The sequence below is a fragment of the Rattus norvegicus genome, chromosome 12 (assembly GCF_036323735.1).
Source record: "Rattus norvegicus strain BN/NHsdMcwi chromosome 12, GRCr8, whole genome shotgun sequence".
NCBI lineage: Eukaryota > Metazoa > Chordata > Mammalia > Rodentia > Muridae > Rattus > Rattus norvegicus.
The window spans coordinates 8,194,120-8,220,579 of record NC_086030.1 but is presented as its reverse complement, the minus strand read 5'-3'; the positions used below and the strand labels follow the sequence as shown (position 1 = coordinate 8,220,579).

The following is a 26,460-nucleotide window of genomic DNA, read 5'->3' as shown; positions in this document are numbered from 1 at the left end:
TTGTCAGGGTGGGAAGCGTTGGTGACATGCATGCAGCAAGAAATGGTGCTGGAGAAGCTGAAAGTTCTATATCTGGGCCAGCAGGCAGCACAAAAAGGAGTTACACTGGTCCTATCTTGAGCTTCTCAAACCTCAAAGCCCATCCTCAGTAGAACATTTTCTCCAACAAGACCATATCTACTCCAACAATATCATGCTTTCTATTGGGCTATCCTGGATATTTTCATTCAAACTAACCACACCAACATGTGGAAAAGGACTTTTCTAGTACCACTGACATAAAATTGATTTCTGAGCCATCTCCTTGAGACTCTTCCTCTAGGAATCCAAGTATTTTTCCTGAGGAAGCACTATCCTGGATAAGATCCAGGGACTAGGGAGGCATTCAATTGATTTGGGTGTGGGAAGGCAGAGAATGATGCCCAGTGAATGTTTGTTTCCATCATTTTGAAACAATACTTCTATGTAAAAGCTCTTAACAAAGTCCAGTCCTTTTTTGTGTGCAGCCATATTCAAGAATGCCACAAACTCTTGAAATGATATATTCTAGTTGCAGCAAATTCCTTTCTATCTTGGGTTCCACAGAAGCTGAAGATGTGTGGGAAAACACTCACAGTGGGTCTCCTAGAGATGAAACTGGAGCTTGGTGACAATAATGATTCCTGGGATGATATTTCCTCATTAGTTGTTCAGATATTTAACCATAACAGATATTCTCATCCACAATGTCATGCCAAATCTGTACAGGGCCTTTCCTAGATGTCCCAGAGGCTAGAGACGGGGCATTACGTTCAGTGGTGGCAGTCTGAATTGTTTTCCTTACGTATATTTATAATTAAAATGTTAAATTTCTTGCACCTGTGGAGCTTCCCTACTCCTGATGTTCACTCTGATAAATAACCCAGCTCAACGATGCCACACTTTCCAGTAGAACAGCTAGGCGACCTGCCCACAGACCTAACCCTACTGTCTTATGTTCCTCAGCCACACACATACAGCTGAACTACAGACACACCTTCCAGAAGAGACGTGGGTCACCTGCTGTTTGACCTTCCCTACTTTCTCAGTTCCCTCAACAAATATGCCTACACCCAAGTAGGCCATAGCTGACAAATGACAAGGGAGAAGAGCTGCCCATAGACACCCTCACTTATTCCCTTCCCTGAGACAGATACCTGCTGCCCATCCCACCCCTGCCAGAAGACTAGGTAGGCTGCCTGCCTGTTGGTCTAAGCACACTCTCTTGGTTCCCTCAAAAAAAAAACACCCTTATCATGTTAGGAATTAGTTTTGATGCTGTCTCAATTCAATTCACCTCCAAAAGCTGATGGTTTCCACACCAATCATGGTTTGGTTGGCCTTAAAGAAATGCTGTACAGCAAATATCTGGGTAGATAGACTGAGGTGAGACCTAAGTTTTCCCTGGGATACAACTGGGTGAGAGAAGAAAGAAGACAGAAATCACCATGACCAAGAAGAACTAAGACTAGTCTTAAAGGCCTTCAGATATTTGAGAATCAAGGAAAGTGGCCACAGTGGCCACCTCCTCAGTTGTGTTTGGGGTATCAGACATTAAAGGTTTAGACTTTAAAAGATGTTACCTGAGAAATGCCAGAGGGGTTGTTTGGTAGCAGCTGTAAGAATTGGAATTGACCAGCCTTTGAGCTAGTCAAGAGATTTTTAGTTAACTGGTGTGTGTTTGTATTTGTGTGTGTGTGTGTGTGCGTGTGCGTGTGCGTGTGTGTGTGTGTGTGTGTGTGTGTGTGTGTGTTTCTTTCATTTATGAATTTATAGGGCTCTGGTAGGTGGCTGGGACTATGACCTACTGGGAGCACAAAGTGCTTTAGCTAAATTTGCTGGTACATTGTCCCAGCACAGTTCATATATGCCAGAAGACCAGGTCAGCCACACACCTACTCACTTCCTGCATTTTCTAGGTTCTATTGGGCAGACATCACATGCTCACCCATAGGCCATGCCTCCCAGTAGACCATATAGGCTACTTATCATATCCCTAAGCCCCCTTCTCCTCCTTGTGATCATGTCACATTCCTCAACTAGGGCAGAGACTTCCTGCTAGAGTAGAGGCCACACCAGCCCCCAGAACTCCATATCCAAAATATGGACTTGAGCACTTTGCTGGATCTCTTTGTCCCTTGTCTTAATGTGGTCACTTTGAATAAATCTCCTTATTCTATTTTTCACTAAAAAAACAAAGAAAAATTTTATATACCTATTTTAATTATATTCTTTCCCTTTTTCAGCCTCCTAGATCCTTCCTACCTCCCCACACATAAAATTCATGTTCTTTTACTGTCCACCCTTTCTCTCTCAAAATAACAAAAATCAAAAGCAATTGTCAAAAAAAAAAAAAACAAACAAGCAGCCCTAAGAAGAAAAGCGAGGTAAAACAAAACAACAGCAAACCATCCCCACCCCCCAAAAAATGAAATAAAATTTTGGAGTTTGTCTTACATTGCAAACTATTTGTGGATATGAGGCCTGTTCTAGATTATGGTTGATAAAACTGGTGACATTCCATCAGAGAAAATGTTTTCTGTTCTCTCAGCATATATCAATCCATGGAGTTTAACTGCTGCTATAAATACTTGCATGGATATGGGGTTATCCATTTGTGAATGGAAACCTACAGTGGCTACACTCATAATGAAAAATGCCTCTGTCACCCTCAGAAGTTAACAGTTGCCAATATCTCAGTTATGCTATTGACAACCTTGCTACAATCCATTCTAGGATTATTAGCTGGCATGATCTCACTCTAATATTTGTGGCTAATCACAGTTGCAGTGAGTTTATGTTTTTAATAGTCATGTCATATCCAGAGCACATATTCACAGCACTCCCCTCTATTCTTACATTTTTCTTTCTTCTCTCTCTCTCTCTCTCTCTCTCTCTCTCTCTCTCTCTCTCTCTCTCTCTGTCTATCTCTTCCTCTCCCTCTTCCTCCCCCCCCCCCGTGATATTCGCAAACTTCGGTTGGAGGTTGTTCCTTGGTAGAGATGTCCCATCTTGTGACTAAACACAGTTGCTTACTTTTAGCACTTTGAACATTGATCCCTTTTTGCATTAACTTCTATCCACTACAATAAATGTTTCTTTGGCCAAGGTTTAAGTAGCAGAAATCTCTGCATAGAAAGAAAGCTTTTTTTCTCCAGTGGAATGTCAGTGGGCATATCAACCATGCTTGGCAACATGACACTTTAGGAAAAAGCACCAATAGGTTCTGCCTTGGGCCTACGGCTTTCCTAGTCATGGCTTTTGGCTGTGCTTACAGTATAAGGAATGAATTCTCCCCCTTAGAACAAGCCTAAAACATACTCAAGAGTGGTTGTTTGGTCCAACAAGTAGGGTTGTTCCTATCTTACCATTGGATGTATCTTACCTAGCAGGTTGTTATAGAATGTAGGGTCTAGCATTAGACAAAATCACTGATGGCTTCCAACACCTTCAGCAACAAACATTCTATCTTTTAGCACTACAAAAACCATCCATCAGAAAGAGTTTCTTGATCAGATCATGTGTGATCTTTTTTATTTTGTAACTAAAAAATGGTGTCTACAACAAGGGGTCTTAACATTTAGTTATGGTGGGCAACCAAAATAATAGCACTAGATTATATTGTTTTAGGTGACATTGTGGCCTTCTCTGACTAATAAATAGTTGGGGTAGTCTGAGTTTGACACTGAGATTGCCATTAAATAATCTATGTCTGCTGGGATTAGCACTGTTAAATTATGTAGGATACTTTGGTTCGAATCATTTTTAAGTAGCTTATAAATTAGTTCAGCATTGTAAGCCTTTTTACAGCCTTCGTTTTTTTAAAGTTTTTATTGAATATTTTTTATTTACATTTCAAATGTTATTCCCTTTCCTGGTTTCCTGTTCATAAGCCCCCTATCTGCTCCCCCTCCCCTTCTTCAAATCCCATGGGGGAGAGAGCTGAATACCTAGAAGTGCAGAAAATCCTGAGACTGCATGATAGACTGCCACTTCTGCACACCTTTGCCCACATTCCTGGCACAAGAGGAAACTGCACAGTCTTAATGTTACCAGCCACACAGCTCCCTGCACCCAAATTCCATTTGGGAGAGAGGTGGACCCTCAGAAGTGCGGACATTCCTGGGAACTCAGAAGAGACTACTCTCTGTCCACATTCCTGACCACGAGGAAATCACATAGTGCTATCTGTGTTCCGTGGGAACAGGACCCTAGGAGCAGTCATGGGCAGGACCCTTCCAGATGTGTATCTCTGGCCCCAGAGGAAACTACCCAGTCTTAGTTTTAATATACCTCTACCAATCCTTTCTTCTGTATCTCTGTCATTATTTCTATTTAAACTTGCCTATCACTGTCTCCTATGTTCTGGGTAGAGACATGTACCACTACACATGGATCATGTTATTTGTAAAACTTGGATCTCATGATCACAGGATTTTCAAGTATTCTCTTCATATGTTTTGGAGAATCTATCTCTTGGATTCTTGTTCCCCATTCCTCTTCATTGTATTACCCACTTGGACACTTCTGCCTCCACAATTCTCATTCCTGACTGACATTTTATCATCTTCCCACTTAACTGGAACACAAGCCCTGCAAACAGACATCCATTTCTAGATTCCACATGTTCTCCATGTCAAACGCCCAAATCATAACATGTAGAACTTTTTTTTTAATGTAAAAGAACAAATGTCTTTTCTTTTGTCTTTCTGGGTCCAGGTGATGCTACATAGCATAATTTTTCTTGTTTGAACCATTAACATAAAAATTTCATGATTTTAGTTTTCTTTACAATTAATAGTATTCTATTGTGAACATAGGCTATATTTTCAATACCACTAATCAATTAAGATCATCTAGGTTGATTTCAGTTTTTGGATATTGTGAATAAAGTAGTAAAGAACATGGATATACAAATATTTTTGTAGTAGCATATAAAGTACCTTTTCTGTGCATACCAGGACATGCATGTAGAGGTTAGAAGACAAGCTTGGATGTTATTCCTCACCGTTTACTTTGTCTGAGAAATAGTATTTGTATGTATTACTGCCTGTGACAGGTTCGCTGCCCTTGACCTTCTTGGAATTATCTCATCTCTGTTTTCCATCTCATTATACAAGTGGTGTGACTAAAAACAAATGCTATTGCACATAGCTTTATGTGGGCTTTGGTTTATCTAAACACAGGTCCTCATGCTTGCATGGCAAGCACTTTACTTACTGAGTCATCTACATACACCATTTCATGTTGTCTTTGGAGTGAGTTTCATTTTCTTGTTGGATGACTTTTTATTTCAGTATTAAAATGCACTCTTAGACATTTGCAATACTCCCTTAATACTAGACATTGCTGAGAAAGGCATGATGTAAAGAAAGTAAATGCCCAAAAAAGGAAGAGCTGTGTAATATCATCTTTTAAGCAAGGTGAGACCATAGGAATCATGAACACAAAGCAACTGCAGTTACTGGCATTGGAAGTACACAAAACTGGCCAATTCACTATAGGTAGGGAAAGAACCACAAAGCTCTAACACATACTGCTAAACTATTGGTGACTAGCAGATTTTGGGGAAAAGGAGAAATGTATCTAATTGTGTATGCATCAGTCAACCTACAAGTCCATAGTTCCAAGCCCATTGTCACTCAGATGTCACAGGTTAAACTTAGTGGGTCACAACATAAAATGTCAGGAATATAGGAAAGTGATTTTTCAAAGAAGAAAGGGTGCTTTCAGAGGTAAGAAGAGATGAGAGAGTAGAAGGGTAGTGGAAAAGTATTCAGAATGCATTATATTTCAAAGAATAGTTACTTATAAAATTTATTGGTCTGCATATTAAAAAATAGAGCTTAATTTGCAGTTTTAATGAAAAGCATAAAAAGATCTTTTTTTCAAGCATTTTCATTTAATAGTTTATAGTTTTATGTTTGATTTGTAAGTTTTAGGATTTTTGGAAAGGGGAAGGTGATTTTTCAACTTAGGGTTGCTCTATAGAGATCTGTCTGTCCTAGAGATTACTAGAGATGCCCTCAACCTGACAGAGATTTGCTTGCTTCTGCCTCCCAATTGTTGAAATTTAAAGCTCAATCTAGTATTATTATTTAAGGTTCATCAAACGGTATATGTATGTGTATGTATAAGTGTATGTATATGTCTCTCTTTCTGTCTCTGTATTCCATGTATGTGTGAACACCTGAAGAAGCTAGAAGAGGTCTTTGTAATACTTGGAACTAGAATTACAGTTTTGAACTACCTGACCTGGATTCTGGGGATGGAACTTATTGTATGAAAGAGCAGTGCATGCTCTTAACAGCTGAGCCGCCTGTAATGAACATAGTAAAAAAACCTCTGCTTTTAGACATGTACAAACAGCTTAGTTAGGATCTCCATTACACCCAAGGCTTCATCTGATAACTAGGACTCAATGACATCACTTACTCAATATTCCTAGACAGTCCATGTGTCAGAAGTCATCTATCCAAGGCTGGCAAGAGATTTTTCTTAGATGGCTCATTGTGACGTGGAATGAATGAGGTCTTGGAGGTAAGGCATGAGGGATGACATCTCAGGATTGATTCTAGCTATTTATATGCCTTTCCTGTCATTATTAAACTAATATAATTATCCCTGGGCCTACACTTTGTGCAGATTTTCTGCGTATTAACATCCCTAAGGCAACAAGTCTAACCCAGAATTGTTCTTGTCTAAAACAAGTACAGAGACAAAAAATGGAGAAGAAACTGAGGGAAAGGAGGTCTAGTGACTGGCCCAACTTGAGATCAATCTGAAGAGGAGGCTACAAGGCCTGACTCTACTAATGATGCTATGGTATGCTTAAAGGCATAGCCTTGCATGGCTGCTCTCCAATAAACCCAAAAAGCAGCTGACTGAAACAGATGCAGACATTCACATCCAACCAACAGACTGAAGTCAGGGATCCAAGTGATTGAAATAGGGAAAGGCTAGGAGATGTGGTGGAGGGCATCCGATAGGAATACCATCAGTCTCAAGTAATCTAAGTTCCAAGAAGTGTGGCCATTGAACAACCAACCAGGCAGCATACACTAGCTAGTCTGAGCCCACAACACATATACAGCAGAGGACTGCCTGGTCTTGCTTCAGTGAAAGAAGAGGCACATAATCCTAGAGACTGACTTGAAGCTGCAGGGAGTGGGGAGGTCTGGTTGAGTGGGATAGGGTGAAGTGGGGACATCCTAGTGGAGAGAGGAGAAATGGAATTGGACGAGGAACTGTTAGATGGCAAATGGGGAGGGGGTAATGAGTGGATTGTAAAAAAAAAGATTAAATATAATTTAAAAATAAAAGGAAAATAAGAAAGAGTAGTATCTCTAATCGAAGTGCCTGTTACTTCCTGTAAGTGACTTTTTCTAAGTGAGGAGGAATTAAATGAATTCCCAGCCATAGGGCTCTGGGCCATGGAGTACCTATGGAGAAAAGAACACAGAGAATCTTTACTTAAACCCCCACTGTTTTACAATAGGGTGATAATTTTCCTGAAGCCAGTTTGTTCTTCTGGCATTAGAAGAACTTAAAGACAAGAAAGTTAAAATATAGAAAGCACCCTTTACTCTTGCAGAAACAAGTTAAGAGTGTTATTCAGGATCCTGGTCCTCAATTCAGAGACTTCTGTTAGAGATTGAACCTGAACTTCAGCGGACACATTGCATAGGTGAGAGGCATTGGGAGATAGGTTTAGCATCTTAGTTAGGAAATTATAGTGTGAACATTACGTGAAGATCCCCAGCATAATAAAATAAAACTTCTGTTATACTAACTATGTGTACATACCTTGTTGCTTGTGACAGTTGCCCTAGTTGGCAAGATATGCCAGACCTTTACAAAAGTTAAAACTAAAGTGGTTTCTTGCTATCCCAAGTGCATCCCCTGTCTCAGCCCAGAAAGTAGGGTGGATTCTTTACTGCAGGACTTGCCTCCTTGAAGACACAGGCTTCTGTCTTAAGACCGAGTAGTGGAGATATAGTCTCAGGAAGAAAGGCACCAGAATCCTAAGGAGGAACCTCTGTGACAGGGCTAACCCTCATACAGCCATATGCTTCTACAATAAGACCAGGTAACAGGAGCAGGCCACTGAGAATTACTTGAGTTACTTGAGGGACTGGATGAGAATAGCCAGAAAATGGATCTTAAATGCAAAAAGCTTGTAAATCAGGCATACTCTAACTGCAACCTAAATCAGTACTCCAGAAAAGTCAAATTCCTCTCATTTGTGGCAAACAAATTGATGAAATGAAGAAACCAATAATAAAAGAAGATTTAAGAAAATGAATGTACCCACAGTGACATGGCTTTTTCTGAGATGCATACTGACTCTAGGTTTCTTAATGTCACATTCTTACATAATCACCATGAAGAACACAGTGTCTCTTGAGGAAAGCATGTGGTCCATTGTCTATGAGTCACTCCATAGCTTGAGTGTTACTTGCTGAGTCATGAATTAGCACTAGTGAGTTTAAGTAGTTTTGCTGGCCCTTCAAAAAATAACTACATAAGTACTTCTTGTGGCTGTATGAGAAATTCTACTTCGTATAGTTTTGTTTATCTATCTGCAGATACGATTGATGTATTACACCAAAAGTAATTTTTATGTTTATAAAGTATAATTTTCAGCTCACTTGGATTATTTTTTTAATTTAAAATTCTCTTGGCACAGTATTAAATGCATAAACTCCTTTCCAAAATGAAAAGTACTACCTTATATTTGACATTTATTATCCATGGTCTCTGCTTTTATGTCTGTTATATACTGAGCATAGTTCCATATTCATGAGTACAGCGTAGTATGGGTACTAACTACAGACACCTATTACTACTAAGGGTTCTAGGTTTGAAGTCATATTGCATGTATGAAAACTGAAATACTATCAAAATATTATTTTTGTAGCATTTTGAAGTTTATACTCAGAAGTGATGAATTCCCTGCCATGTGGAATGCTCCACAGTGTGTAAATATGTCTTTACCTTGGATGGAATTGGTACAGTATTTTTGGATCTGTGGGACCTACTCTTTTGTTCAGCAGTTTGAACTATATATAAACTGTATGCTCGGTAAAGTTTTTAGAATAAATATTCAGTTGTGAAAACTGGTTAAATAAAACAAATATTTCTTACACACACACACACACACACACACACACACAAACACACACTGAATGTAAAGGACAAAAATCTTCTTGAAGGGTAGACGGGATAGAACATGTTGCTTAGTACAACAAAAATTGCCTATTCTCAAGAAGGAACCTAAGGCCTACCTCAGTGGTTGTTGAGCCCTTACTGGAGAGGGCAAATACCTCAAAGGCCTCTGGGTTCTTATGCAGAATGATTGAAGGCATTGTCTCCAATAGAATGAAAGGCAAGCATCTAACAAGCAACTTGGCACAAAGATGGAGAAACTACCCATTCAGAGAGAACTGGAGGCAGCTGTTAAGGGTCCAGTCAGATTCTTCGATGATACTAAGAACTCTCTACCAGTAACTGCACAATATGGTTAAGTCTGCTCTGAGCTGTTTAGCCAAGCATACTCATGTGACCACTGAAGTAGAATCTAGGTCATTTACAAGGACAGGGCTGCTGCAAATAAGACAAGATTTTACAGAAAAAGGAGATAAGGATGCATCCTATATAGCCTGCTTGTGGGAAAAGGGAACTAATGTTAGACTCATGTTAGAAGGTATCAAAGGGCTCCTAGAAAATTGCAACATACTAAAGGCCTGGAACAAATTTTAGATATAACCTAAGGGAAACCCACACTTTATTCGATTGTGTAACAGTTATGTGGAAGCAGGATTTTCCTACACTTAACCTAAATCAATATGAGGCAGAGGCACAATGGAAAAATAATAAAGAAGCAATTGAATTTGCTAGGAAGTTGAGTACACTTAACTTACCTAACACTCCAACACCACATGTGCAATTGCAGCTCCCAAGCATGAGAAAAATTCCAATTAAGAGCACCCTTCACATTTGAGATTGGCATTGACATGGACTTTGACCAATGTCAAACTATTGGAGAAGCTATTAATTTCCTCAATCAGACTAAAGAAACAGAGACAGATAACATAGAATCCATCCAGTCTAATGTACACAATTAAAGTAAACTAGCACCATTGAAAAACTCACCTAAAATGTGAACTTTTTAGGCAAAGGTTAGACAAGACTTTCTTATCCCAGACCCAACCCTCCATTCTTTCAGAAAATCAAGAATAGAAGACCATTTGGAAGATTAGGTCAGATGCCAATAAGACAGTTCCAGGGGGAGGATTCCAGAAAAGATTCCTAGGCAGACCAAAGAATGCATTGTATTGACAACTCCAAAATTAAAAAAAAAAGAACCCCAGATGCTTCATATGGATCCCAGCAAAAATCATGGAAATGCTCCAAATCAGGGAAATTGTTAAACAGATAAAGTAGATGATAAATACAGGAAGTCAGGAGACAATTTACAATCTCTACTCACACTGAACAAGCTCCCAAACTAGATAAACATTGAAGGAGTCGAGAAAAATCATTTAAAGCAGGAATGGTAAATATTATTCTACAATTGATCTCTAAATATCCCCACAATATTTACACTATCCCTAATTGTGTGCTTCAGGTGAATATCATACACAAATTATTTTTTGAATGGCCTTACATTAAAAACCTTAAACCCTTGGAATGTAATATCACTCAAGTACAATTTCCTTTTATAGAAGCAAGCAATACCTATCAAAGGAAGTGATGAAACTGTCACTAATATGGTAAGTAAATTATTGAAGGAAAATGTTATCAAACCCTCACAATCCTTTTACTTCAATAGTCCTCTTTGGCTATTAAAGAAGGAATTTAGTCAATAGAGGTGAACAGTAGACTCTTAGGAACATTGACCAGCTTTCTCCACAATTGCCGGGAAATTTACCTGATGCAGAAGTTTCACTCGTAACATTTGGGATTTACAACCAAAATTTTGTTGACACCATAGACTTATCAGACATTATATTTAGGAAACCACTCCATGTTTGTTCCTGAGACCTTGCTAATTTAACCTGGAACAATAAACAGTGCAGATTCAAAGGAGTACCTCAAGGGTATAAGAATAGCCCCAATTATTGTTCGTGTGAAACTAAGATGATCATGGGAAAAGCTACCTAAATCACATTGCATACTTTTAAGCTATGTACATGACATTTTGATTGTCATATACAACTAAGGACACTGTTCATAATTATATGGAGACAGTACATGATGGCTGAACAAGGTAAAGGCAAGGTAAAAAGGCCAGACACCTCAACAAAGTGTTTAGGTGTTTTATGGACTTGCACAAGATTTTAAATAATTTAAATATCCCCTAGTCCCAGGGAAAAATTCAGTTGCACAACTTATTGTTATGTTTGCATGCTGGAGGAATCAAATACCATATTTACAAATTATTATCAAACCCGTCAATAATGTTACTAGATAGGCATTTAATTTCCTATGGGGACAAGAAAAGAGAGAAGCTTTTAAGAGAGTTAGTAAGGAGTCCCCCACCCGCGGATCCCGGCCCGCAGCAGCTCTCTGCTCCCAGACCCGGTGAGAGAGAAACCCAACCGCCTGGTCAGGTGGGCACTCCTGAGGCTGCAGAGCGGAAGAGACCACCGACACTGCTCACCCCTGCCCACATCCCTGGCCCAAGAGGAAACTGTATAAGGCCTCTGGGCTCCCGTGGGGGAGGGCCCAGGAGCGTCAGGACCCCGCCGGACCCTGAAGGAAACAGACCGGATAAACAGTTCTCTGCACCCAAATCCCGTGGGAGGGAGAGCTAAACCTTCAGAGAGGCGGACAAGCCTGGGAAACCAGAAGAGACTGCTCCCTGCACACACATCTCGGACGCCAGAGGAAAAAGCCAAAGACCATCTGGAACCCTGGTGCACTGAAGCTCCCGGAAGGGGCGGCACAGGTCTTCCTGGTTGCTGCCGCTGCAGAGAGCCCCTGGGCAGCACCCCACGAGCAAACCTGAGCCTCGGGACTACAGGTAAGACCAAATTTTCTGCTGCAAGAAAGCTGCCTGGTGAGCTTGGGACACACGGAAGCAGAATTTCTCTAGGACCCAGCACGTTCTGTGTTTACCGGAAGTCCCCCACCCGCGGATCCCGGCCCGCAGCAGCTCTCTGCTCCCAGACCCGATGAGAGAGAAACCCAACCGCCTGGTCAGGTGGGCACTCCTGAGGCTGCAGAGCGGAAGAGACCACCAACACTGCTCACCCCTGCCCACATCCCTGGCCCAAGAGGAAACTGTATAAGGCCTCTGGGCTCCCGTGGGGGAGGGCCCAGGAGCGTCAGGACCCCGCCGGACCCTGAAGGAAACAGACTGGATAAACAGTTCTCTGCACCCAAATCCCATGGGAGGGAGAGCTAAACCTTCAGAGAGGCAGACAAGCCTGGGAAACCAGAAGAGACTGCTCCCTGCACACACATCTCGGACACCAGAGGAAAAAGCCAAAGACCATCTGGAACCCTGGTGCACTGAAGCTCCCGGAAGGGGCGGCACAGGTCTTCCTGGTTGCTGCCGCTGCAGAGAGCCCGTGGGCAGCACCCCACGAGCGAACTTGAGCCTCGGGACCACAGGTAAGACCAACTTTTCTGCTGCAAGAAAGCTGCCTGGTGAACTCAAGACACAGGCCCACAGGAACAGCTGAAGACCTGTACAGAGGAAAAACCACACGCCCGAAAGCAGAACACTCTGTCCCCATAACTGACTGAAAGAGAGGAAAACAGGTCTACAGCACTCCTGACACACAGGCTTATAGGACAGTCTAGCCACTGTCAGAAACAGCAGAACAAAGTAACACTAGAGATAATCTGATGGCGAGAGGCAAGCGCAGGAACCCAAGCAACAGAAACCAAGACTACATGCCATCATCGGAGCCCAATTCTCCCAACAAAACAAACATGGAATATCCAAACACACCAGAAAAGCAAGATCTAGTTTCAAAATCATATTTGATCATGATGCTGGAGGACTTAAGAAAGACATGAACACACTTAGGGAAGCACAGGAAAACATTAATAAACAAGTAAAAGCCTACAGAGAGGAATCGCAAAAATCCCTGAAAGAATTCCAGGAAAACACAATCAAACAGTTGAAGGAATTAAAAATGGAAATAGAAGCAATCAAGAAAGAACACATGGAAACAACCCTGGATATAGAAAACCAAAAGAAGAGACAAGGAGCTGTACATACAAGCTTCACCAACAGAATACAAGAGATGGAAGAGAGAATCTCAGGAGCAGAAGATTCCATAGAAATCATTGACTCAACTGTCAAAGATAATGTAAAGCGGAAAAAGCTACTGGTCCAAAACATACAGGAAATCCAGGACTCAATGAGAAGATCAAACCTAAGGATAATAGGTATAGAAGAGAGTGAAGACTCCCAGCTCAAAGGACCAGTAAATATCTTCAACAAAATCATAGAAGAAAACTTCCCTAACCTAAAAAAAGAGATACCCATAGACATACAAGAAGCCTACAGAACTCCAAATAGATTGGACCAGAAAAGAAACACCTCCCGTCACATAATTGTCAAAACACCAAACGCACAAAATAAAGAAAGAATATTAAAAGCAGTAAGGGAAAAAGGTCAAGTAACATATAAAGGCAGACCTATCAGAATCACACCAGACTTCTCGCCAGAAACTATGAAGGCCAGAAGATCCTGGACTGATGTCATACAGACACTAAGAGAACACAAATGCCAGCCCAGGTTACTGTATCCAGCAAAACTCTCAATTAACATTGATGGAGAAACCAAGATATTCCATGACAAAACCAAATTTACACAATATCTTTCTACAAATCCAGCACTACAAAGGATAATAAATGGTAAAGCCCAACATAAGGAGGCAAGCTATACCCTAGAAGAAGCAAGAAACTAATCGTCTTGGCAACAAAACAAAGAGAATGAAAGCACACAAACATAACCTCACATCCAAATATGAATATAACGGGAAGCAATAATCACTATTCCTTAATATCTCTCAATATCAATGGCCTCAACTCCCCAATAAAAAGACATAGATTAACAAACTGGATACGCAACGAGGACCCTGCATTCTGCTGCCTACAGGAAACACACCTCAGAGACAAAGACAGACACTACCTCAGAGTGAAAGGCTGGAAAACAACTTTCCAAGCAAATGGTCAGAAGAAGCAAGCTGGAGTAGCCATTCTAATATCAAATAAAATCAATTTCCAACTAAAAGTCATCAAAAAAGATAAGGAAGGACACTTCATATTCATCAAAGGAAAAATCAACCAAGATGAACTCTCAATCCTAAATATCTATGCCCCAAATACAAGGGCACCTACATACGTAAAAGAAACCTTACTAAAGCTCAAAACACACATTGCACCTCACACAATAATAGTGGGAGATTTCAACACCCCACTCTCATCAATGGACAGATCATGGAAACAGAAATTAAACAGTGATGTAGACAGACTAAGAGAAGTCATGAGCCAAATGGACTTAACGGATATTTATAGAACATTCTATCCTAAAGCAAAAGGATATACCTTCTTCTCAGCTCCTCATGGTACTTTCTCCAAAATTGACCATATAATTGGTCAAAAAACGGGCCTCAACAGGTACAGAAAGATAGAAATAATCCCATGCGTGCTATCGGACCACCACGGCCTAAAACTGGTCTTCAATAACAATAAGGGAAGAATGCCCACATATACGTGGAAATTGAACAATGCGCTACTCAATGATAACCTGGTCAAGGAAGAAATAAAGAAAGAAATTAAAAACTTTTTAGAATTTAATGAAAATGAAGATACAACATACTCAAACTTATGGGACACAATGAAAGCTGTGCTAAGAGGAAAACTCATAGCGCTGAGTGCCTGCAGAAAGAAACAGGAAAGAGCATATGTCAGCAGCTTGACAGCACACCTAAAAGCTCTAGAACAAAAAGAAGCAAATACACCCAGGAGGAGTAGAAGGCAGGAAATAATCAAACTCAGAGCTGAAATCAACCAAGTAGAAACAAAAAGGACCATAGAAAGAATCAACAGAACCAAAAGTTGGTTCTTTGAGAAAATCAACAAGATAGATAAACCCTTAGCCAGACTAACGAGAGGACACAGAGAGTGTGTCCAAATTAACAAAATCAGAAATGAAAAGGGAGACATAACTACAGATTCGGAGGAAATTCAAAAAATCATCAGATCTTACTATAAAAACCGATATTCAACAAAATTTGAAAATCTTCAGGAAATGGACAATTTCCTAGACAGATACCAGGTATCGAAGTTAAATCAGGAACAGATAAACCAGTTAAACAACCCCATAACTCCTAAGGAAATAGAAGCAGTCATTAACGGTCTCCCAACCAAAAAGAGCCCAGGTCCAGACGGGTTTAGTGCAGAATTCTATCAAACCTTCATAGAAGACCTCATACCAATATTATCCAAACTATTCCACAAAATTGAAACAGATGGAGCCCTACCGAATTCCTTCTACGAAGCCACAATTACTCTTATACCTAAACCACACAAAGACACAACAAAGAAAGAGAACTTCAGACCAATTTCCCTTATGAATATCGACGCAAAAATACTCAATAAAATTCTGGCAAACCGAATTCAAGAGCACATCAAAACAATCATCCATCATGATCAAGTAGGCTTCATCCCAGGCATGCAGGGATGGTTTAATATACGGAAAACCATCAACGTGATCCATTATATAAACAAACTGAAAGAACAGAACCACATGATCATTTCATTAGATGCTGAGAAAGCATTTGACAAAATTCAGCACCCCTTCATGATAAAAGTCCTGGAAAGAATAGGAATTCAAGGCCCATCCCTAAACATAGTAAAAGCCATATACAGCAAACCAGTTGCTAACATTAAACTAAATGGAGAGAAACTTGAAGCAATCCCACTAAAATCAGGGACTAGACAAGGCTGCCCACTCTCTCCCTACTTATTCAATATAGTTCTTGAAGTTCTAGCCAGAGCAATCAGACAACAAAAGGAGATCAAAGGGATACAGATCGGAAAAGAAGAGGTCAAAATATCACTATTTGCAGATGACATGATAGTATATTTAAGTGATCCCAAAAGTTCCACCAGAGAACTACTAAAGCTGATAAACAACTTCAGCAAAGTGGCTGGGTATAAAATTAACTCATATAAATCAGTTGCCTTCCTCTATACAAAAGAGAAACAAGCCGAGAAAGAAATTAGGGAAACGACACCCTTCATAATAGACCCAAATAATATAAAGTACCTCGGTGTGACTTTAACCAAGCAAGTAAAAGATCTGTACAATAAGAACTTCAAGACACTGAGGAAAGAAATTGAAGAAGACCTCAGAAGATGGAAAGATCTCCCATGCTCATGGATTGGCAGGATTAATATAGTAAAAATGGCCATTTTACCAAAAGCAATCTACAGATTCAATGCAATCCCCATCAAAATACCAATCCAATTCTTCAAAGAGTTAGACAGAACAATTTGCAAATTCATCTGGAATAACAAAAAACCCAGGATAGCTAAAGCTATCCTCAACAATAAAAGGACTTCAGGGGGAATCACTATCCCTGAACTCAAGCAGTATTACAGAGCAATAGTGATAAAAACTTCATGGTATTGGTACAGAGACAGACAGATAGACCAATGGAATAGAATTGAAGACCCAGAAATGAACCCACACACCTATGGTCACTTGATTTTTGACAAAGGAGCCAAAACCATCCAATGGAAAAAAGATAGCATTTTCAGCAAATGGTGCTGGTTCAACTGGAGGGCAACATGTAGAAGAATGCAGATCGATCCATGCTTATCACCCTGTACAAAGCTTAAGTCCAAGTGGATCAAGGACCTCCACATCAAACCAGACACACTCAAACTAATAGAAGAAAAACTAGGGAAGCATCTGGAACACATGGGCACTGGAAAAAATTTCCTGAACAAAACACCAATGGCTTATGCTCTAAGATCAAGAATCGACAAATGGGATCTCATAAAACTGCAAAGCTTCTGTAAGGCAAAGGACACTGTGGTTAGGACAAAACGGCAACCAACAGATTGGGAAAAGATCTTTACCAATCCTACAACAGATAGAGGCCTTATATCCAAAATATACAAAGAACTCAAGAAGTTAGACCGCAGGGAAACAAATAACCCTATTAAAAAATGGGGTTCAGAGCTAAACAAAGAATTCACAGCTGAGGAATGCCGAATGGCTGAGAAACACCTAAAGAAATGTTCAACATCTTTAGTCATAAGGGAAATGCAAATCAAAACAACCCTGAGATTTCACCTCACACCAGTTAGAATGGCTAAGATCAAAAACTCAGGTGACAGCAGATGCTGGCGAGGATGTGGAGAAAGAGGAACACTCCTCCATTGTTGGTGGGATTGCAGACTGTTAAAACCATTCTGGAAATCAGTCTGGAGGTTCCTCAGAAAATTGGACATTGAACTGCCTGAGGATCCAGCTATACCTCTCTTGGGCATATACCCAAAAGATGCCTCAACATATAAAAGAGACACGTGCTCCACTATGTTCATCGCAGCCTTATTTATAATAGCCAGAAACTGGAAAGAACCCAGATGCCCTTCAACAGAGGAATGGATACAGAAAATGTGGTACATCTACACAATGGAATATTACTCAGCTATCAAAAACAACGAGTTTATGAAATTCGTAGGCAAATGGTTGGAACTGGAAAATATCATCCTGAGTGAGCTAACCCAATCACAGAAAGACATACATGGTATGCACTCATTGATAAGTGGCTATTAGCCCAAATGCTTGAATTACCCTAGATCCCTAGAACAAACGAAACTCAAGACGGATGATCAAAATGTGAATGCTTCACTCCTTCTTTAAATGAGGAAAAAGAATACCCTTGGCAGGGAAGGGAGAGGCAAAGATTAAAACAGAGACTGAACGAACACCCATTCAGAGCCTGCCCCACATGTGGCCCATACATATACAGCCACCCAATTAGACAAGATGGATGAAGCAAAGAAGTGCAGACCGACAGGAGCCGGATGTAGATCGCTCCTGAGAGACACAGCCAGAATACAGCAAATATAGAGGCAAATGCCAGCAGCAAACCACTGAACTGAGAATAGGTCCCCTATTGAAGGAATCATTGAAAGAACTGGAAGAGCTTGAAGGGACTCGAGACCCCAAAAGTACAACAATGCCAAGCAACCAGAGCTTCCAGGGACTAAGCCACTACCTAAAGACTATACATGGACTGACCCTGGACTCTGACCCCATAGGTAGCAATGAATATCCTAGTAAGAGCACCAGTGGAAGGGGAAGCCCTGGGTCCTGCTAAGACTGAACCCCCAGTGAACTAGTCTATGGGGGGAGGGCGGCAATGGGGGGAGGGTTGGGAGGGGAACACCCATAAGGAAGGGGAGGGGGGAGGGGGATGTTTGCCCGGAAACCGGGAAAGGGAATAACACTCGAAATGTATATAAGAAATACTCAAGTTAATAAAAAAAAAAAAAAGAGAGTTAGTAAGCTCATATTTGAACATGCAACCCCGACCCATATTGAACCAGAATGATACCTAAATTGTGGGTAACATATTTATTGGTGAGTATGGCAATTGGGAACTCTTCATAAAACAAAAGGTAGTCCACCAACATTTGCACATTTGGTTCTATTGCAAACACTTCCCTTATTCAAAGAATAACAACTCTCTCTGAGAATCTAATCTGATCATTTTTGAGGTATTCTGGGCTCTACATTCAGCCATTGTCAACCACTCTATGGTCATAAGGGCATCCATTCCAGTGATGGATTGGATCTTCTGGAAGTCAGAGTGCTTTGCAGGCTAATGTCTGTAAGGAAAAGTCTTACATTGGAAATGGTACTGATATGAAATTCTTTGTGACCTTTAGTGCTTTCTTACATTGAGGAAATTGTTCAGTTGCCTTTAATCTCCATCTGTAAACCACTCACCCCTCCTTTAAAAGAGACACCTATTGGATTATTGGGAACAATGGAATGGTCTCAGCATTTGGCTAATTCATGGTTTAATTATGGCTCATCAACCACTGATGTAACCAAAACTAAATGTAAAGCTTTATCCTATAATCTAGGGGATGGAATGGTCATTACTGACCCAGATGCCCTTCAACAGACTAATGGATACAGAAAATGTGGTACATCTACACAATGGAATATTACTCAGCTATCAAAAACAATGACTTTATGAAATTCATAGGGAAATGGAGGGAAGTGGAAAATATTTTGTGTGAGGTAACCAAACACAAAAAAACACACATGGTATGCACTCATTGATAAGTGGCTATTAGCCCAAATGCTTGAATTGCCCTAGATGCACACAACACATGAAACTCAAGATGGGATCAAAATGTGAATGCTTCACTCCTTCTTTAAAAGGGGAACAGGAATTCCCTTGGCAGGGAATAGGGAGACAAAGTTTAAAACAGAGGCAGAAGGAACCCTCATTCAGAGCCTGTCCCACATATGGCCCATACATATACAACCACCCAAGTAGATAAGATGGATGAAGCAAAAATATTGCAGGCTGACAGGAACTAGATGTAGATTTCTCCTGAGAGACACAGCCAGAATACAGCAAATACATAGGTGAAAGTCAGCATTAAACCACTTTACTGAGAATGGGACCACTGAAGGGCCTTGAGACCTCATATGAACAATGCCAACCAACCAGAGCTTCCAGGGACTAAGCCACTACCCAGAGACTATATATGGACAGACCCTGGGCTCCAACCTCATAGGTAGCAATGAATAGCCTAGTAAGAGCACAAGTGGAAGGGGAAGCCCTTGGTCCTGCTAAGACTGAACCCTCAGTGAACGTGATTGTTGTGGGGAGGGCGGTAATGGGGAGAGGATGGACAGGGGAATGCCCATATAGAATGGGAGGGGGAGGGGTCAGGGAGATGTTGGCCCAGAAACCGGGAAAGGTAATAACAATCGAAATGTAAATAAGAAATACTCAAGTAATTAAAGATAACAAAAAAAGAGGTGAAAAACATGACAATAAATCAAAATCCTATAGAATCCAGAGAATTATTAGGAAATATTTTGCACACTCATTTTCTAAAAAGACAAAGAAATCTAGATAAAAGTGATGAGTCCCTAGACTCATGTAACCTCTGAAAACCAAGTGATGAATGGCTCAAACAATTCCGTAATAGCAAGAACTACAGCAACAAAAAGGATCAAATGTGTACTAAAATCATCCCATCAAAGAAGAAGACTTCCATGGATTAGATACAATTACTGGTGAATTTATCAAATCCAAAGGATAACTAACATGAACCCTCTTTAATTTGTTTCACAAACAAGAAAGGGAAACAATATTACCAAAGTCAATTTAAAAAGCTATTGTTTTCCTTTAAAGCCCCAAATATAAAAAGGAAAAAACAAAATAATTTGATTCATTAACCTATGGGCAAAAATTCTCAACAAATTCTTTGCAAATCATATTCAAGAATCAATGTGATTATAGTTTAGTTAAAATGTGCTTAAAAATTTTGAGGAAGACATACTATCAAAATACAAGTTGATTTTATCCAAAAGATATAAGTTTAACTCAGTAGATGCAAACCAATCAATATATACAAAATGAAAATATCTTGAGGTAAATCTAACCAAGCAAATCAAATTCTTTTATGATATTAAGACATTGAAGAAATTTTAAAACTTTGAAGAAATAAGTTGAAGAAGATATCAGGAGATCAACTGATCTCTCATGTTCATGGATTGGAATAATTAATGTAGCAAAAGAGGTCATTCTATCAAAAGCAATCTTCAGATTTATTAAAATTATAACACAGTTCTTCACAGAAATTCAAAGGATAATTTTTAGCTTCATGTGGAAACAAAAAACACACTGACCAATCAGACATCTCTTGGAGTTATCACCATCACTGATTTCAAGCTGTACTACAGAGATATAGTAATGATAACAGGATGCTATTGGTAGAAAACACACACACACACACTGATCAATTGTCTAGACTGGAAGAACCCCACACAAGTCCATACACCTACTGAGAGTTTTTGAAAAAGAAGCCAGAAATAGACACTGGATAAAATGCAGCACTTTCAAAAAATAGTGTTGTTCAGATTACATGGCTGCATGCAGAAGAACAGAATTAAATCCATATGTATCCTCCAAAAAATGTAGTCAAAGTAGGCTGAAATCATCAACATGAAAGCATATACAAGAAGAAAAAGTAGAGAATAGTCAGGGACTTGTAATACGAGAAAAATGTTTTTTGACCAGAACACAGATTACATAGGCACTAAAGGTTAACAATTAATAAATGAGACCTCACTAACCTGAGAAGCATCTGCATATCAGTGGACTATATAATTCAACAAATTGGCAGCCTACAGAATTTGAAGTTTTTTTTAACCAAGCACATCCTGATGGGTTACTATCCAAAATATATTAAGGACTAAAATTAAACAAAAGAAAAAATATATCAACAACAAACTGGGCTTCAAGAAGCAAATAACTCAGTTAAGTGATGGAATACAAATGTAAAAAAAATATAAAGAAAAGGAAACTCAAATTGAGGAGAAAGAAATAAATGTTCAACATCCTTAGTCATTAGGGAAATGTAAGTCAAAACTACTTTGAGATTTCATCTTATATCATTCAAAATAACCCATATAAACAAAACAATGACAACACATGCTGGCAAAAATGTGGAATAAGGAGAAAGCTCATTCATTGCTATTCTTCAGTGTGGCAAGACCCTCAGGAGATTTAAGTTCTTTTTTCTTCCAGAGCAGGGCCTTGCGCTTGCTAGGCAAGTGCTGTACCACTGAGCTAAATCCCCAACGTGGCAAGACCCTCAGAAAGCTGGGGTTGTACTTCAAGATCTAGGAGTACTACCTTTGGACATATACTCAAAATGAGCTTCATCCTACAATAGAGACAGTTGCTTAAAGACATTCATTGCTGCTCTAGTCACAATAGACAGAACTTGGAAAAACCTAGCATATAGAGATGGCTAAATAATATCTGGTACTTTTCTAGAATAAAATATTCCTTATCCACTAAAAATGAAATTATGAAGTTTTCATGAAAATGGATTGAACTAGAGAAACATCATCCCAGGTGAGGTAACTCAGTCCCAGAAAGTCAAATTTGGTATGTGTTTTCTTATATGTGAATGTTGTCTCTTAACTCATCCATCAGCATGCTGCAATCAATGTAATCACAGGAATTAGCAAGAGAGTAAGTGATTAGATTGAAGGAGGGATAGATCTCCTTAGGAAGAGGACATAGAATAGATTGTTATGGACGACTGAAGGGAGACTAGAATGGGAGGATCAAACAGTGACAGGAGAGGAATGAGGGGATGAAGAAAGAAATATAAGGAGGAAAGGCTAGGCCTAAGGAACATTTGAAAGGTCGTAAGACAACCTAATACAGTAGAAGCTTCCTATAACATATACTTATATAAAGGTGTTCCAAATGAATTTCCTCAGTAACATGATATAGTAAAGCCCCTCTTGTCACCAAAAGCAACTTTCAGTATGAAGATGAGTTGTACCTAATTGAGTTATTGGCCAAAGTGTTCCCATCCCAAACCCTAAATAATCTAAGTTATTGCCAAGGCTATTGGTTTCTTCCCACAAACTGATAGTAAGACTCTATTGATAAAAGCAACTCCTACAGAACTCATAGAAGATGTAGAAGTCAATCTGGTGACTACCTAGAGCTTTCACCTCTGTGGACACTTACTAATGTGACTAGAAGGTATTCTGCATGTTAGTAGAGGAGAAACCAAATATCAACCCAGCTACAAACTTTACATATACAATTATGACCTACTTCCAAGATATGCTGCTGCAATAATTATACAAAGCTTGTAGGACTAACCAAGTAATATCTGATTTGAGTCAAGACCCACACTATGAGATGGCATGAAACACTGCTTGGGCATCTAAGAACCTGAAGTCAGAGAGTCCAGTAATCTTGAAGAAACATAAATACTAATTGAATAGAGCAATGAAATGAGTCCTAACATTTGTTTTAGGAACATTTTTCCTTACTCAGCCTTAAAGAAAGAAGCTTCCTCCTGCAGCAAATGGGAACAAATACAGAGACCCATGGCAAAAGTGTATGTATAGACTTAGAAACCTTCGAATGTTAGTCCTTAAAGGGGTATTTCCATAAAATCCCTCCCTTCAGCACATAGAGAATTTTGTGAAAGAAGACACAGAAAGAGTGTAACAGCCAGAATTTATAGAGCACACTAAGTGTTCAAGACCCTCTAGACAGGACCAGGGTTGTACACAAATGAATATATAGAAACATGAAGCCAGCACACAAAGGTCTTACACCTGATGAGGTTTTAGAGCACAATGAATCAATAGACACATGATACCATCTCTAACCCAGAGCCTGTCTCCTATTGACAGATATGTGAAAATGTAAAGTGTTTTGTTCTCTAAGGTAGTCTCACGGAGGAATAAACTACTCCATGTTTATACTCCATGTCTCACCCTCGTTGGCTAACAGAAAACAAACTCAACAGCATCTTTGGGGTTTTGGTCTCATAATGAGATTGTTGGAACATGAATAGGGCATTCACATGTCTAAGTCTTTTGAGGGCCCAGCTCTGAAAGGAGAAGTAGACATAAAACCTTCATTAATCCAGAAGCATTCTCTAGTTGATTACCATTTTCAAAAAAATCAGCTTTTGTTCTAATGGAGTACCATTGGGTATATAAAACACACAGTCTCATACCCAGCTATAGATGGCCAACACAATACATACAAAGATATTTTGAAAATATGATTTCTCATGTTTCTTTTGCAATGCTTTTTCTGGACATTTCATATATGTGTGTGTGTGTGTGTGTGTGTGTGTGTGTGTGTGTATTCCCAATTTCATTTTTATGGGTTTTCTTTGTGGGTGAATGTGTACATCACATTCACAAAATTTAAGCCAAGAACTTAACAATCTAAACAGAACCATAAGCAATGAGAAAATTAAAATAGTAATCAGAAGTCTTCAATTAAAAATGTCCAGGGTCAGAAGTATCACACCATAATTCTCCTGGATTTTTAATTCTTCAGATTCTTCTTAAAACATTCCTTCTTAAACCATTAAAAAAGAGAAAAGAAACAGAATGAGCGCTTACAAATTTCTACAAAGCCAGTGTAACTCTAATACTAAAACCAGGTAGAGATACTGTAGGCCAAAATTCCTGATGAACATAGACTTAAAAAATTTTAAGAAAACAACAGTAAATATAATGCAGAAACACAGAATGAAGACCATCAACTGGTTTATATTTCAAATGTATAGATGGTTCAACACATTTCTCAAGGCAGTAAATTAAATAAACAACATAAATGGGCTTAAGACAAAAATCACCTGATTATTTCAATTGATGCAGAAAAGGTTTCGACAAAATCCATCATACTTTCATAGTAAAAGTCTTAAAGAATGTAGAGCTAAAGGCAATATACCACAACACAACAATACAGACACACGCATACACCCACATATAGGCAAAAATCAACCTAAATGAAGATGTAAATTAGTCAGGAATATCCCACACTCCCATTTCTTCTTAATATTGTGTTTGAAGTACTACCTAGAGCAATGAGGCAAAACAAGGAAATTAACAATATACAATTAAGCAAATAAAAGTCAAACTATCATTATTTGTAGATGACATAATGCTATATATTGGAGATTAAGAAATTCTGCCAGACTAGAAATGATCACCAAATTCAGCAATGTGGCAGCATTCAAAATCATCTTGCACAGTCAATAGCTTTTTTGATACACCAAAACAAAAATACAGAACAGGAGAACATGGACACAAACACATTCACAATAGCCTAAGGGAAAATATATGAGAATAAATATAACTGAGGAAATGAATAATTTATTCAATGAAATCTTTAAGCTTCTGAAGAAAGAGGGAGATCGAGACACTAGGAAATAAAATGATATTCTATGTTCATAGACTGGTAGGAGTAGCATAGTGCAAATGAGGATCCTAGCAATAGCTATTTATAGTCTCAATGCAATCCGAGTGAAAATGACATCTACTTTTTCACAGGAAATAACATGTGCAATTTCAAATGAAACCACAAAGTATCCTGAAGTGAGGAAATGATACTTGAAGTATTACAATTCCATATTTTAAGATATATTAGAGAGCCATAATTACGAAACACCATTAGTATTGTCACAAAACAGACATGTAGACCAATGGAACAAAAATCATATCCCAAACATGAATACATGTAACTTCAACCACTTAACATTTGACCGAAAATCCAAAAAAAAAGAAAAAAGAAAAAAGAAAGAAGTCCATTGCTGAAGAAAAGAAACATCTTTAAGAAATGCATACAGAACATTAAAATTAACCATGTATATTTCAACTTGCACAAAACCTAATTCCTAATGGATCAAAAGCATAAGTGTGAAGCCTGAAGCTCTGAGACTATTAGAAAAAACAGACAGTGCCCGCTACGAAACAACTGTGAGAAAATATTCCTTTTGCCCAAGAATTAAAGCTAACAATTGAGTATTGGGACGTCATAAAAGCAAACATCTTCTGCATAGCAGTCAACAGGTGTACAAACACCCCAGAGAGCTACAAGAATTTTACCAACACTTTCTGAGGTTTAATACCTATAACATAGAAAAATAACAATTCTTTACTATCCTGGAAGAGAATTTTCCATATGCTCACTGTACAGAATGCATGCCAGTGGCTTGCTTTGTGATATTAGGTTACATTATTGGATATAATTCCTGACAACGTTAATTCCTGACAACAGGCTACAAGAGGGCAGGAATAGTGGAGTAATAAGGGGAGAATTGAGTCGCAGAACAGAAAGTAACTAGAATACTTTTGTTCTTTCTCAGGCAAAAACTAGTAGACAGAAATAATAAAAATAAATTAGAGACAGTCCTTGGGATATAACAGCAGTATGTTGGATGTAGATAGCAGGGTTGAATGAACACATAATATTTCTAGGCATTGCATATCTTTAAAATCTGACAGAAAATAAACAGAAAATTATTAACTTACTGAATATAGAAATTATTATTGCTTGGATTATCAGATGCAGAATCCACAGTAATAGTAAAAAGAGGTAAAAATGCAGCAACTACCATATCTCCATCCTTGTATACACTAGTTTTTGTCGTTGAAGCACAGTAAGAGCGGTCAAAGGAGTAGACATCACTGGAATACTGCAGAAGCAGGAACATAAAAATCAGAAGAAGCATCATAGGAGTAACTGCAGAGTTTAAGTCTGTGTAGAGTTTGAACTTGCAAAGAGAGGAGGTATATACATATCCAAAAATTTGTATTAATTCGTGTAAATTCCAATTTTGTTGTTGACTATGACGGGTACTCTA

At 39.1% G+C, this 26,460-nt stretch overlaps 1 protein-coding gene across 1 annotated transcript in view; it reads right to left on the bottom strand.

Annotated features, from left to right (window-relative positions):
• The window catches only part of Vom2r58 (vomeronasal 2 receptor, 58), a 106,914-nt gene extending 80,583 nt beyond the window's left edge, over nucleotides 1–26,331 (bottom strand). The window contains exon 1 of the mRNA NM_001099479.1: nucleotides 26,129–26,331. Coding sequence (NP_001092949.1) covers nucleotides 26,129–26,331 — 203 coding nt within the window. The remainder of the gene's footprint in view (nucleotides 1–26,128) is intronic.
• Nucleotides 26,332–26,460: the final 129 nt, after the last annotated feature.